General features: G+C 44.3%; 1 protein-coding gene across 3 annotated transcripts; it reads right to left on the bottom strand.

The window, feature by feature from the left end:
* Positions 1 to 427: 427 nt before the first annotated feature.
* LOC140525906 (antigen peptide transporter 2-like) lies at positions 428 to 11111 on the bottom strand. 3 transcript variants are annotated; one of them, XM_072641679.1, is made up of 13 exons: positions 10896 to 11058; positions 9822 to 10331; positions 9599 to 9713; positions 6083 to 6213; positions 5589 to 5794; positions 5173 to 5370; positions 4806 to 4934; positions 4421 to 4609; positions 4051 to 4224; positions 3711 to 3870; positions 3181 to 3317; positions 2562 to 2785; positions 428 to 772 (listed from the first exon to the last, which is right to left on the bottom strand). In XM_072641679.1, the coding sequence occupies exons 2-12, from the start codon at positions 10321 to 10323 to the stop codon at positions 2597 to 2599; spliced, it is 2130 nt and encodes a 709-aa protein (XP_072497780.1). In that variant the 5' UTR covers positions 10324 to 10331; positions 10896 to 11058; the 3' UTR covers positions 428 to 772; positions 2562 to 2596. The 3 variants fall into 3 exon arrangements, with proteins under 3 accessions (XP_072497780.1, XP_072497779.1, XP_072497781.1); XM_072641678.1 differs by having other exon boundaries at positions 2550 to 2785; XM_072641680.1 differs by lacking the exon at positions 428 to 772 and having other exon boundaries at positions 2329 to 2785; positions 10896 to 11111.
* Positions 11112 to 13368: the final 2257 nt, after the last annotated feature.

Consider the following 13368-nt stretch of genomic DNA (forward strand, 5'->3'; position numbering starts at 1 on the left):
ACCCTAAGCTCAAGAGTCCCGGAGAAGTGGGAAAAGAAAGCGGAGGACGGGAAATGGGCTGAACAAGGAAACATTACTTCTGAACCTTTTCTGTTTAATAATGAGGCTTGGTCCCCCTTCCTCAGTTCCAGCCCCACATATATCCTCAGACACAAGTTTACCTATGCCTTGAAGATCCCAAAGCCACTGCCCCCTCCCTTGATTTCCAAGTCTGGCTCCTTTCCTCAAAGGGTCCCGGGACCTTTTTACAAACCAACCGGTATAGACGGGCGCGATCTCGCAAAGTTGGATTAGGAATGACGCCTGGAGATAAATGACTTACCCCTCAATGAGGGGCACTGGTAACAGGAACCAGTTGGGGTTGGCAGGTGGATGGGGGGTGGGGAGGAGGTGGGTGTGGGAAATCACATCCTTGTATATGTTTGGATTTCTTTGTAATTCTCTATTTTATTTGAGAGTTTTAAAGCATTTCCAAAAGGTCATCAGACTGCCATAACCACAAGAACACCAAAAAGATTAAGCACCCCTTCTCTAGTTTCCCTTCTTTCCCTGCCTCCTCTTGATCAGGGCTAAGAAAATTCCAAGATCTGTGGGATCTCAGGTGGACTCAGATCCCAGGACTGGCCACGATTGGGAAGTCCCTGGTTTTGAAAGAAAGCATGAATTTCTTTTTCCCAGAATAGGAACCTTCAAGAAGCAGATGGCTCAGTAACCATTGACGTTTCAGCATCTCGTAGTCTCATTGGGTGAGGCTTATGCGTGGGTAAAAACTCTAGAATAGATCAAACATACATAGTTAAATTAGAAATATATCCTTCCCCCACTCCTGGATGTCAGCTCTGCCTCTTTGGTTTGCTGGCTGTTTAAAAAGGATCAAAGTAAAATACTGCCCAAGAGAGACAGCCTGTTGTAAAGGCAAGATTTCTGGGCTGGTATTCAGGAATCTGGAGTCTAGTTTCCTTTATGCCGCCTTGTTGTGTGAGTAGAGAATTAGTTCAGTTTCTCAGGTCTAAGTTTTCTTATCGGTATTAAATGCATTTTAATACTTTGTAATTATATTGCAATTATAGCTACATATGCATGTATTAATTCGTTGTAATTATAATAGAGCATTGCATCATATTAACACGTCACAATTTTTTTCAACCATTCCCTGATGGGCATCTCTTCTATTTCAAGTTCTTGCTACTACACAAAAAAGAGTTATTGCAAATTTTTTTGTACATATAGGATCTATTCCTCTTTCTTTGAAGTCTTTAGGATATGTGCACATGTGTGGTGTTGCTGGTTCAAAAGGTATAGAGTTTAACGATTTTTTTTCATCGCATTACCAAATGACTTTCCAGAGGGGCTGTATAACATTCAGCTACACCTGCAGTGCATTGCTGCACCTACTTAGCTGCAGCCTCTCCAACATTTTTCACTTTCCTTTTCTACTACCTTTGCCAGTTGCATGGAAGAGCAGTAGAACCACAGAAATGTTTTAATTTTAATTGATCTGATTAATAATAATTAGGATCATATGGCTATTGAGAGCTTGGATTTCTTCCTTTAAAAACTGGTCATTCATATCCTTTGACCATTTATAGGTTGGGATGGTTCTTAATTTAATAAATTTGAATAAGTTCTTTATATATCCTGGAAATAACACTCTTCAGAAAAAAAAATGACATGACAATTTTCCCCAATTACTTCCTTCCTTTTCAATTTTTTAGTTGCAGAGATTTTACATAGGCAAAAACTTCCTAACATCATACAATGAAAACTATCTGTTTAACCTCCTGTGATCCTCTCCATCCATTGTTTAGTCAGGAACTCTTTCCCTTTCCATACATCAGAAAGTAATTTTTTTTTCCTTGATCCTCTCATTGTTTATGAGGCCACCCTTTATGTCTAAGGCTTATCTGGAGCTTATCTTGTTTTGTACCTAATCTGTCCTTCTGACGGAACCAGTACAAAATCACCTTTGATGATTACAGTTTTGTAGTATAGTCTGAGACCTGTTTCTACTAGGCTCACTTCCTTGATTATTGTCCAATATGTTCTTGAGTTTTTATTTTCCAAACTGAATTTTGTTTATGTGACTCAGATTCAACCCCATGTCAGGAAATTACATAGCTATGATGAGGGGGCAACAATTTTTGCCCTTGATGAGACCACTTTGAGAGCACTGACAGCTTGGAGGACCCTACATTGAGTTTTCTCTGAGAACCTGCAATAAAAACAACTCTTAATACCATAAGAAAGCTCAGCAAGACCAATTCAGATCATCTCTCCAAAAGAGTACAGAGCCTGCCATTAACATCATTAATTCTCCTCATCATCATGTTCATCCATAGAAAAATGTTTTATTGACTGGCATGCCCACACACAGATATGCAGGACTCTCAACAGAAGTAGGTAAGCAACATTGTTTCTTGAAAGGGATATTCCTGGGGGTGTCTCTTGTCCAAGGCCCTATCATCTCCCCAGCTACAGTGGCTATTATACAAGAGACCAAGCTACAGTCATTCAGAGCAAGGATCTCCCTGTATCATAGAGACACTGACCCAATTCCAAACCTGTATAAAAAGCTCCACCCCCTTCCACCAGGGACTCAATCTTCAAGCTGTCGCTGCACCAGGCGATAATAGAGGCCTCTCTGGACCATGAGCTCATTGTGGGTTCCCTGCTCCACCACCTTCCCTTTCTCCAGCACCAGGATGTGGTCAGCAGCCTGCACTGTCTGCAGGCGGTGTGCAATCATCAGCACTGTCCTATTCCCCTGCAGCATCCTCTCTTGAAGCTGAGGGAAGGAAGGCTGGGCATTAGAGAAACAAACATTAAAACCTCCATGCCTAACCCAGCACTATTTACTGGACCTAAGATAATAAAGAAAATGTGACAGCCAGTGAATAGGGCAGGATTTCAAAGATAAAAGGGACAGAACCATAGAGACACAACCACCAATATTCAACATCCCCCCAGAATACTCCCAATTTCCCTACTATCCTCATTTTCCAGTTCCATTATCATCCTAAATCCTGGAGACAGCTGACCTAGGCTTACTTTTCCCCATCTCCCTTTCCCCCCACAGCCCTTGTCAGCTCTGCCTATCCCTAACACCACTACCATATGTGGCTCAGGCCTTGACCTCATTTGCCTTGAGAGTTCTGACCCTTCCCCAGGACCTATCCTTACCTCCCGCTCACACTCCATGTCTAGGGCACTAGTGGCCTCATCCAGAATGAGGACACAGGGATTCCGCACCAGGGCCCGAGCGATGGCCACACACTGCTTCTGTCCTGCAGACAACTGGCTTCCCTTTTCCCCCACAGCTGAAGAGACAGAGAATATACCTTTCCTCAAAGATGGGGTCCTACGATTATTCATTCATAGAAGAAACATTCTTTTGTCTGCACTCTTACCCTTTGCCATTTCTCCTCATATCAGATTAACAGTCATAGGGATATATGCTCAATGGTGCCATCCAGGGAGAGGTGGCATCACATTTCATGCAAATAATGTGGTCTTCTAGGCAAAAAATCTGGGTGAGTAAGCCCAAAATACTTTTATGTAAATAAGAAGACGCGGAATAGAAGGAAAGACATGGAACAATGCCAATTTTAGAGTTAGTGCCCATGAGCACCCTAATGATCTCATTAGGAAATGGTCAAATTCCTTTCTATCTAGACAGTCATTGTCACAGTCTTGAAGACTGATGAAGGTACCTGTGTCCAGTCCATGCTCCATATTGGCAATGAATCCATCAGCACAAGCTGCCTGAGCAGCTGCCTTCACCTTATCATCCTCACAGCTCTCCAGTCCATAAGCAATGTTGTCTCTTACAGACCCTGAAAACAGCACAGGCTCCTGCCCAACCATAGACACCTATGTGGAAAGGGGACATTTGGTGAGTTAGCCCAGGACAGGGGCCCAAGGGACCCTTCCCTACTCCACAGGTTTTTAAGAGAAGAAATCTTTTTCTCTCTTCCCCAGGCCTACCCACCCTACTTCTCCCAGTGTCTCCTTCCTCAACTTCATCTTCCTCTCCTCCTTATCCCTGGTCACCTGTGAGTGCAGGTATTGGTGCTGGTACTCAACCAAGGGCTTCCCATCCAGCAGCAGCTGGCCCCCTGTGGGCTGATACAGATTCTGTAGCAATGCAGCCACTGAGCTCTTCCCAGCCCCATTGGGCCCCACTAAGGCTGTCACCTTCCCAGGGTGCAGAGTGAATGTCATTTCCTGGAGGGAAAGCAGAAAGGAGGCAATAGTCAATGAGAGAAATGGATTAAGACCTGCCTCACTTTGAGGTAATCACCATCTCATGACTCAGAAAAATCAGAATTAAAGACCAGGGTCAGCCCCACCACCTCTTTCAAGTATAAGAAAGTGGAGGATCACAAAACTGGACCCTGGGTTTCCTCTCAATCTCAGGCACCTGGAGGACGGGCTTGGTTGGATGAGTGGGATAGACAAAGGAGACATCCTGGAATTCCACAAAACCATGAAGGGAAGGAGGGGCCAGTGTCCCAGGAGGAGGCATCTGAGGCTCACGGTCCAAGTATTGGAAAACTTTCTCTGCAGCACCCACATTGCTCACCATGTCCCCACAGATGTACACCAGAGCCTAGAGAAATATGATGACACAGAGTCATACCCTAGAGCCACTGAGACCTAATTCTTCAGTAACAGAGCTACAGAGCCACCATTGCTCCTCCACACAGAATCAGGTATATGGGAAACAAATCTTTCAAAACTTGGCACCTCACCCCCAGAAAAACTTGAAACTGAAATAAAGACAGAACAAGAGTCTGTTGCCTTACCTTCATGTATCTCCCCATATCCCCCTGATAGAGCAGGAACGAGACAAGGCCTCCCCTGGTGAGCTCCCCAGCCAAAATCTGCCTTAGCCCACAATTCAGCATTAATATTTGCATCCCCAGATGAAGACCCTGAGGAAGAACGGGAAAATGGGTTGAGGATGAGGCTAGCCATCTTTATCCATCTTACTACAAGCAGAGACCAGTGGGGAAGATAGTGATTAGGAAAGGGGGGACCAAAGTATTAACAGTGGAAGAAGGAGGATCACACATCAGCGGTCAGAGGCTGAGAGCAGCATCACCGAGGGATGTACTTAATCTCCTTGAGCCCCCTTGGCCACGTCCCACTAAGCTGTCCTGCCTGGCTCACCCTCCTGAAGAGCAAATACACTGCCCGCTCCCAGTCCCGGCGCCACTGTAGTTGCCGCTTGTGCTCCAAGGCTTCCTCATAGCGCTGGGCCTCATCCTCCTCTGCTCCAAAGCTCCTCACAGTTTTCAGGTTCCCCACTGCTTCCCGTACAATCTGTCTAGCCTCTGCCACTGCATCCTGGATCTGTCGCAGCACTGTCTGGGGAGAAGATATCAGAAGAAAGGCGAGTGAGGCAAAGGAGGCCTCCACCACACAGCCCAGCATGACTCTCTATTGGAGCCACCTTGCTCACCTCAGTCACAGCTCTCTCTTTCGCCAAACTTTATCCCCATTCTCTTTCCCAAGGCTCTTTCTGCAGGCCATCCCACCAGCCCCAGGCTATGCCTCTCCTGTAAGCTGTGCTCCTGCCCATATACCTGACGTCGGGTATTATAGACCTTCTCAGCAGCCATAGTGAGGGGCACTTCAAGCAGGGAGAGAAGGGTGAGTCGAGGTGAGAGATTGAACATGAAGCCACACAGTCCTATGACCTTTACCAGGCTCCGAAGGAATACATTGGCATTTAAAGGAAGCCAGCGACTCATCAAGTTGGTGTCTGAAGACAGGCGTGAGTTTAACTCCCCTGGGGAAAAAAGAATGAGGATATGCTGCAGAATAGGACAGGTGACCTGGAAACCACAGTTGGAGCAGCTCACCCTTGGAGTCATCAAAACTCAAAGAACAACCTCTATGCCCCTCGCCTCCTCTTCACTACTTAAGGGACACAGATAAGGTCACCACAACTCATTCTTACAGAGCCTCAGCTCAATGTACATTCTACTATGGAAAGAGGAGTGTTGTAGGACATGAAAGGGACCCAAAGGAGTTAGAAAGGCCCAGATGAACCAAAGATCCAGGCTCTGAACCCCACCTGTCTTGGTCTCCTGGAAGAAGCTGAGATCCTGGCACAGCAAAGAGGAAAAAAGCATCTGCCGAATACGCAGGTTGATTCGGGAGAGGATGAAGGTGAAGATGCCTCCTCTGCAGCCAGCAGATAATGAGCTGGGGGATGAGTAAGACAAAATCATGAGGAAGAATACAGTTGGGAAAGAGTGAGCCTTTGAAGTCATGGGAAGAACGGATGAGGGAGAGAGGAGAAAGTGGAGAAGGGGGGATACAAGTGAGGAAGAGATATAAAGAGGACACGGGAGAAGGAAACAGAGGGAAAATGGCACCAAAAAGAACAGGTAGGAAAATGGGTGGATGGAGATATAGGGGAGACATGACAGGGGAAACCCAAATGGAAGAAGGAGGGCAGTAGAATTTAATTTCACAGACATGCTGAGGACCTGTTTTGTGTTCAGCTCAAAAACCCATTGCAGGTTGTTGAGGTTCTAGGAGAAGGGAAGGGAATATGTTGATGAGATAGCACCATCAGAAAGGGAAAAGGACTCTGCCTCTTCCTCCCAACTTATGTGATTATCTTGCCTGAATTCTCACTCTCTGCCCCAATTTTCCTGGTACTGTCAGTCCTAGATTGGTTGATTCACTGCCAGCATGTCCCTAAAGATTCTCCTCTATACACAAAAGGCAACAAACCCTTTTTCCTGTTAGTTCACCAAAGACATCGAAGATTTTCACAGGAAGTAATGACAATAAAAGGAAGTATTCATATAGCATTTAATTTATATCAGGAACTGTGTAAAGTACTTTAACAAATATTCTCTCAATTGATCCTCAACACAATCGAAGGAAGTAGATATCATTATTATCTCCACTTTCCAGTTAAGGAAACTGAGGCAAACCAAGGTTAAGTGACTTTTCAAGGGCACACAGCTAGTAAGTATATAAGCCTGCATTTGAACTTAGTTCTTTCTGACTCCAGACTCATTTCATTTCTCTGTTCACTGTACCACCTAACTATATCTTAACCTTTAGTGAAAAGCTAAAAGAAAACAAGACTAATTGCCAAAGAAAATGCAAAACAAACAAAAAGCAAAAACGAGCACAGAATGGGATGATTTCTGTGAAAAGAAGCTCCTATAAACTAACTTCAATTCAAGTAAGTCTGGTTGATAGAGCTAAGACGACATAAATTTCCAAGTGCATTCTTTCAACTCAGTCCTGCCTGAGAGATTGAAACCCTACCCAGAGCCCACTTAGCAGTGTTAGTTTTTCCCTCTCTTATGAGCAGGAACAGAGAAGTGACAGGATTAAACTATTTTCTGGCTAATGGGTCAGCCTCACACCAATATAGAAATCTTCATACATCAAGAGCTACATACTTTCATGAACAATCCCCCAGAAATGATACCACATCATATAGGGACATTTTTTCCTCTCTTCTGAAAGGGAAAGTGTCATGTTAACCCCAGAGAAAATTAATTCCTACCTTCAAGGATTTATCAATTTATTTATGGATTTTGCAAACAGTTACAATATACTACAAATTGTATGCAAAATGGTACAAAAATTCATGAATTAGATAAGAAATGAATTAAGAAAAGAAGGTGACCAAGATAGTCACAAACCATTTCATAAGAATGGATTTTGACTTGAGGTGGCCAGGATTTAGACAGGTCAACAGAAAGGGGGAAGGCATCTAAGGCAGGGATAAAATGATAGCATGAACAAGGACCTAAGAGCCTTGGGAAGAGCTTTCTCTCTTACCCACCAGAGCAGCTTCCCTGAAGTTATTCATGAAGAGAGGAATCATCATGGAGATAGGGTCCCTCTTCTTCATCACAACCGGCAATGATGGCTGATCAACAGCCACCAGATGAGCACAGAAGCATCAGACCCCTAACCACCAGTCCTGTTTCTAGGTCAGTCAACATGGCCATCATTTTGGGACACAACTCCTGAAGAGAAGGGGCCAGAAACAACTGCTACTCACAGCCTAGGCTAACCTTGCTGAAGCAGCTAGGCACACTGAGAGAGGGACAGAGGGAGAGAGGGAGAGACAGAGAGACAGCCTGGAAAACTGCTCCTGTAGGTCCTAAAGCCATCTAATAACCACTAAAGGGCAAAAGTCCTTGCCCCCAATGTCCTTGGCACTCTCACATGGTTCATTAGCAAAAGGTGAACGTTTTCAGTGGAAATGACACTAAAGAAGAAACATTCGTATCTAAGGATCTTTCCATCTGATTTGCAGCTGAAACCTTCTATACCTGTGGTCTCTCCCATTAGAATGTGAGTTCTTTGAGTGAAAGGACTCTTTTTCTTCTGTCTGTATCCCCATTGCTTAGCACAGTGCTTCTCACATAATAAGTCCTTAATAAATGCTTAAGTAAATAATTAACTCATTGAAAGGCACAGATGTGAGAAGGAACAAAGGGAAGGTAAGGAAACTGATCTGGTTGGGGCAGAGAATTTGCAGTGGGAAGAAGCAGGACATAAGAAAAGGCAAAATGGGATCACACTGTGAGCTAAAAGAGCTCTGTAGCCAAAGGTAGGATCAAAGGTTTGCTTTTTTTTTTTAAATTAGGAAATGAAAGATGTAATAAAAAATTTAGTTCCTGGAAAATGAATCTGACTAAGGGTTTAGAATGAATTAAGATAGTTACCAGTAACTGGAAACACAATGAGGGCCTGCTGGCTGGGGAATGACTGAAAAACAAAGCAATGGAACAAGATTGTGCAGTAAAAAATGACAAATACAGTTCTGGGAAACAATGGAAGACTTTTGAAAACCATTGGAAGATTAAATTAATAGAATCGAGAGAAGAATACATACAACAGCTACTATAGTCTAAGTTAAAAGGCCACTGAAAGGAAAATGAAACTGCATATCTAAAAGAGCCAGGAAGGTCCCTGAGAACAGATAACACACCACATCTTCTCTATCCCGGCAGAGAAGGCAGGAAATTACTACAAAAAAAATAATGATTCCACTTTCTGACACTAAGTAATTACTTCTGAGTGAGTAAAAACTTGAATGAGTACATTTACATGTTGTTGAACCTTTGTCTAACGTCTGACCCTTGTCTCCTCCATCAGCTCTAGGACTACAAGTTACTTCATCTGCATTAACAGAAAAGAAAAAACTTTCCAGAGATGGAAAATGTATCCCCTCATTAGAATGGGTGCTCCCTGGAGGGGGCAGGTCCTACCTCAGAGTAGGAGGATCTAAAAAAGTAGCATTCCCTGATCCAAGTCTAGTGGGAGAGATCTTTTTCCTGCCTTTCGGGGGGGGGGGCAGTGCAGATTCTGAATCTAGGAGATACAATGTATATTACATTGGTCTGGGTGATGAGGAATCTCCTCAGGGTCATAGGATATAGAATTGTTGATAATTAATCAAAACTCTTTCATTTTATTGATGAGGAAACTGAGGGCCAGAAATATAAAGAAATTGTCTCAAGGTCACACAGACAATAAGTGGCAGGGCCCTAAAGGAGATAGGTATGATTTCACCACCTCTTCCCACCCCTACCAAGTCACTGACCTTCCAAAGGAGAAGAGGCACATGTAAAAGATGGCAGTGACAAAGGCATCAGGGTCAAAGTCCTGTCCCAGGATGTCAATCACACGACCAGTGTAGTGGGGGATGAACATCTCACCTGGGGTAGGGCATGAGCAGATGGACAGGGAGCAACATCAATGATCCTTTTCCATGTTCATTTAGATTAATGCTCTACCCCAGCCCCACTCCCACCTTGTCCATTTACCTATGACTGCAGCAGCCAAGAAGAAGAAAGCAGCAATGAGGAAAGGGAAATCAGGCCAGGACAGTCTCAGCAGCCTCCACATCATGGCTTTATTCTCCTGGACTTGCTCCTTCTCCTGTGCTGAGGGAGGGGCTTCTGAGGGACTCAGGACCTTCCACACAGCCCAGCCCAGTCTCACTCCTCCATAAACCACCAGCAGCCAGGTCCATGGGGCTGAGGCTAGAAGCACAGGTGGGGCACTCAAGCCTCCTGGAATCAGGGTCCTCAGGGACAGGAACAAGGGCGTGCTCAGGCACAAGATAGGCAGTAGTTCCTCTACCTTCCCAAGCCCCCTCAATAAACTTAGCACCCCCCACAGAACTCCCAATCGAAAAGCCCCCTCCAGCCAGAGAACAAGGAGCCCTGGAGGGAATAGAATTCCCAGTAGTCCCTGCAACAACCAAAGCAGGATCAGGTCAGTCAGGAGGAGAAGAGCCCAGGATCTCAGGGCAGGGAGCTGCATGTTGGGGCCTGTGAAAGAATGAGAAATATTTTTACAATTATTATATTATTAATAAAACAATAATATATAATTATATTATAACATTGAGAGATATTATTATAAAAAGCACCACCTTCAGTCAAGTCTACCATTTATCCCTTATCCAAGATCACTTCCCTCCCTACCAGAGGGACCCCTAGCTTAACCTCCTCAGCAGGTTCCCAGTCATAGCCTGATTGATGGGCTCTTGGAATCAGGGCTGTTAGAGGCCATAGGGACCATTCTAGTACAACCTCAGCGTTTTTACAGATGAGGAAACTGCGGCACAGAGAAATGAAGGGGCTTGCCCAGGGTCACACGGACAGTACAAGGCAGAGCCGGGGCTCAGATGTGAGCCCCCCACCGTCCGGGCTCTTTCCGCTTTCCCAGGGCTCAGAGTTTGGTGCTCCTTCTCGGGAGGGAGGGACAGAGAATTCCCCTAATATTGGGTGGTGATGAAAGGGAGGGGGACACCTCTTTAAACCTCCAAATGTGATCCTGCTCCCCACTTTCCCGGTTCCTAACTCCACCCGGGTGCCCCAGCTATGACTCGCCTGCTCGCCGCACGGACTCCTGGGCTACAGCTGGAGCGGAGCTCTCCACACGGTCCGGGTGCTGAGCAGCGTCCCGGGGAGTCTCCAGGGTCTGCTCTGGGTCCCCAGGCCCCTTTATGTCTTTCCTTTCTCCCTCAGTACCCAAGCCCAGGCCTGGGGTTTGACTTTCACTTCCCAGGGCTGAGTCCCCAAATAGGGGATTTCCTTGACCTGGGTAGTCCACAAGGGGGAGCCCAAAATCCTTAAGTCAAGGAATTGGAAATTCTTTTACTGAAAATCTAACCCTATTCCTGTGTTCATTACCATCTCTGTCTATCCCGCCCCGGAAGGACTTTGATGGCAGCTGCTGTGACGTCCTTTACCCTTGCGCTGCTAAATTATGGTTATCAAGCTTAACCCCTAAGAAGACCCAAAAAACACCTTTTGCTTTTCTGCGGAGGTGGACGATTATAGCTGTGGAACATTAAATATTATCACAATCAATACAGTTCAATACAGTGATTAAAACTGCTGAACTGATTTTTCTCTTTTTTATTCTTTATTATAAAGGATGGCTTTCTGGAAAGAGGGAGGAGGAAGGATACAATAGGAAATGTGTATGGTATTAGATTAATATTATTATTATTTAATAGTGAATAGAAGGAGAGCGTCTACAGGACACCAAAAAGCTATGGTATGGTCAAGCTCAGAGAAACTGATACTGTGGGGTGAAGGACCTAAGTGTTAGGATACTACAAAGCTTTAGGGATTTCTGGAGGTGGAGATAGTGAATGAGGGCATCATGCTTTAAAGGGAGGTATAGAGAATATTGACTGGGATAGTGATGAGTTAGGCCTAGAAAGAGCACAGGGATAACATTGAATCCTGAGATTATGCCTAGGTATAGCCACTACTAGGATAGAGCATCAGGGAATGGAAAATCAGATGGGGAAAAGGAAGAAGGAGCCTGTAGAGAGGTACATTTTTCCACCCCTCAGTCCTGCTAAGATGCTTCTCCCCCTTCCCTTACAAATCATCTCCAGTTCTGGCCAGTTGGTTTCAGATGTGTTTTCCAAACTAAATGGAAGACTGTGTCTGACCTTGGGAAGGAAGGTTGTGAGATTCTTTTCATCGGGGGAGGAGGGATTGTAGAAAGGGAGGAAATTACCAAAATGATTGGATGCTATTCAGTACAACTCTGACATAAATAAATCTAAATTTTAAATATAAAAGTAAATTTCCAGTCACCAAAATTGAGGCTGACAAAGCAAAATTTCTCCCACTGACAATGAATTCAGTTCAATCACCCTCACTCTCAATCAGCATTGGCTCATGACATACACAGACTGTCCTTCCCAGTCCTTACTACTAGAATTTGTTCTGTGCAAGCACAAAGTTAATCTTTGTAGGAAAGGAAAAGGTATTAAAACATGTTACATTATCTGTTATATTTCACATCATTTGTTTTGTGTAGTATAGAAAATAAGTTGGATTCCAAACAAAACTTTAACTTTAGAAAAATTGAAATAATTTGAGAACGGTGAAAAATGTTTGAAATTTTCAACCAGTAAAATTTATTGTCTAAAACTGTAAGTGGTATGAGTTTGACTTTTTAAGGGGTAAAGGTAGGCATTGCTACATAAAGTAGGGAAAACACTGGGGGAGGCCATGAAGTCTATCTTGGGCTCCAACCTGTGATATTCTACTCTGCCTAACACCAAAAACTTCATGAAAAAAGGCCTTTGTTGATTGAAAGAGATTCTCTGCAGCTAACAATGGGACCTTGGTCCAGTGAATGGAACCTGTGTCACTCAGAAGTTCTCCAGGAAGGAAAGAAGTAGTACTGTTTGGAAAGGAGAAGAAGGGGAAAGGGCAGCTTTGGTCAAGGGTTCAACTTGTCTTTCCTACCCTGAGTGCTACATGTTCTTGTTTAGCTCTCCTGTCTCCTTATTAATTTCCTATACTGAAAAGTCTCTGCTTCCAGAGTAACAATTACAGGTGCCTTTGCTGGCACTAGGTATACCTCCCCTGGGAATAAGTGAGGAGGAGAGAGAAGGAAAGAAATGGGAGGGGGACTGCCAGGATAGTTATAAGGCCTGTAGTGGAAAGGTAACCATGATAAACCATACCTACATTTGCCTACACCCTGACAGTTTACAAAGCTCTCTCACATTCATTCACATCTACCAGTGGTGATGGTGATAACAGTGGCAGCAGAAGCAACAGCAGTTTCCTCTTACTTATACTTTTGGTCTTCATGTAAACTATCTTATTCATTCCTCTCAAGAACCCTACGATGTGCAAGCATTATTTCCATTTTACAGAGGGAACTCAGAGGACTTACAGTTAAAGGGGTCCTAAATATCATTTAATCCATTTTATAGAGAAAGAAGCTAATGTCCATGAAGAGGAACAGTTCCCTGAATCCAAATCCAGGACTCTTACCCCTACAATTTCATTGAATATTCACTTTTAAAGTCCTACTGTGGGCCAG

Source organism: Notamacropus eugenii, chromosome 2, assembly GCF_028372415.1.
Source record: "Notamacropus eugenii isolate mMacEug1 chromosome 2, mMacEug1.pri_v2, whole genome shotgun sequence".
NCBI lineage: Eukaryota > Metazoa > Chordata > Mammalia > Diprotodontia > Macropodidae > Notamacropus > Notamacropus eugenii.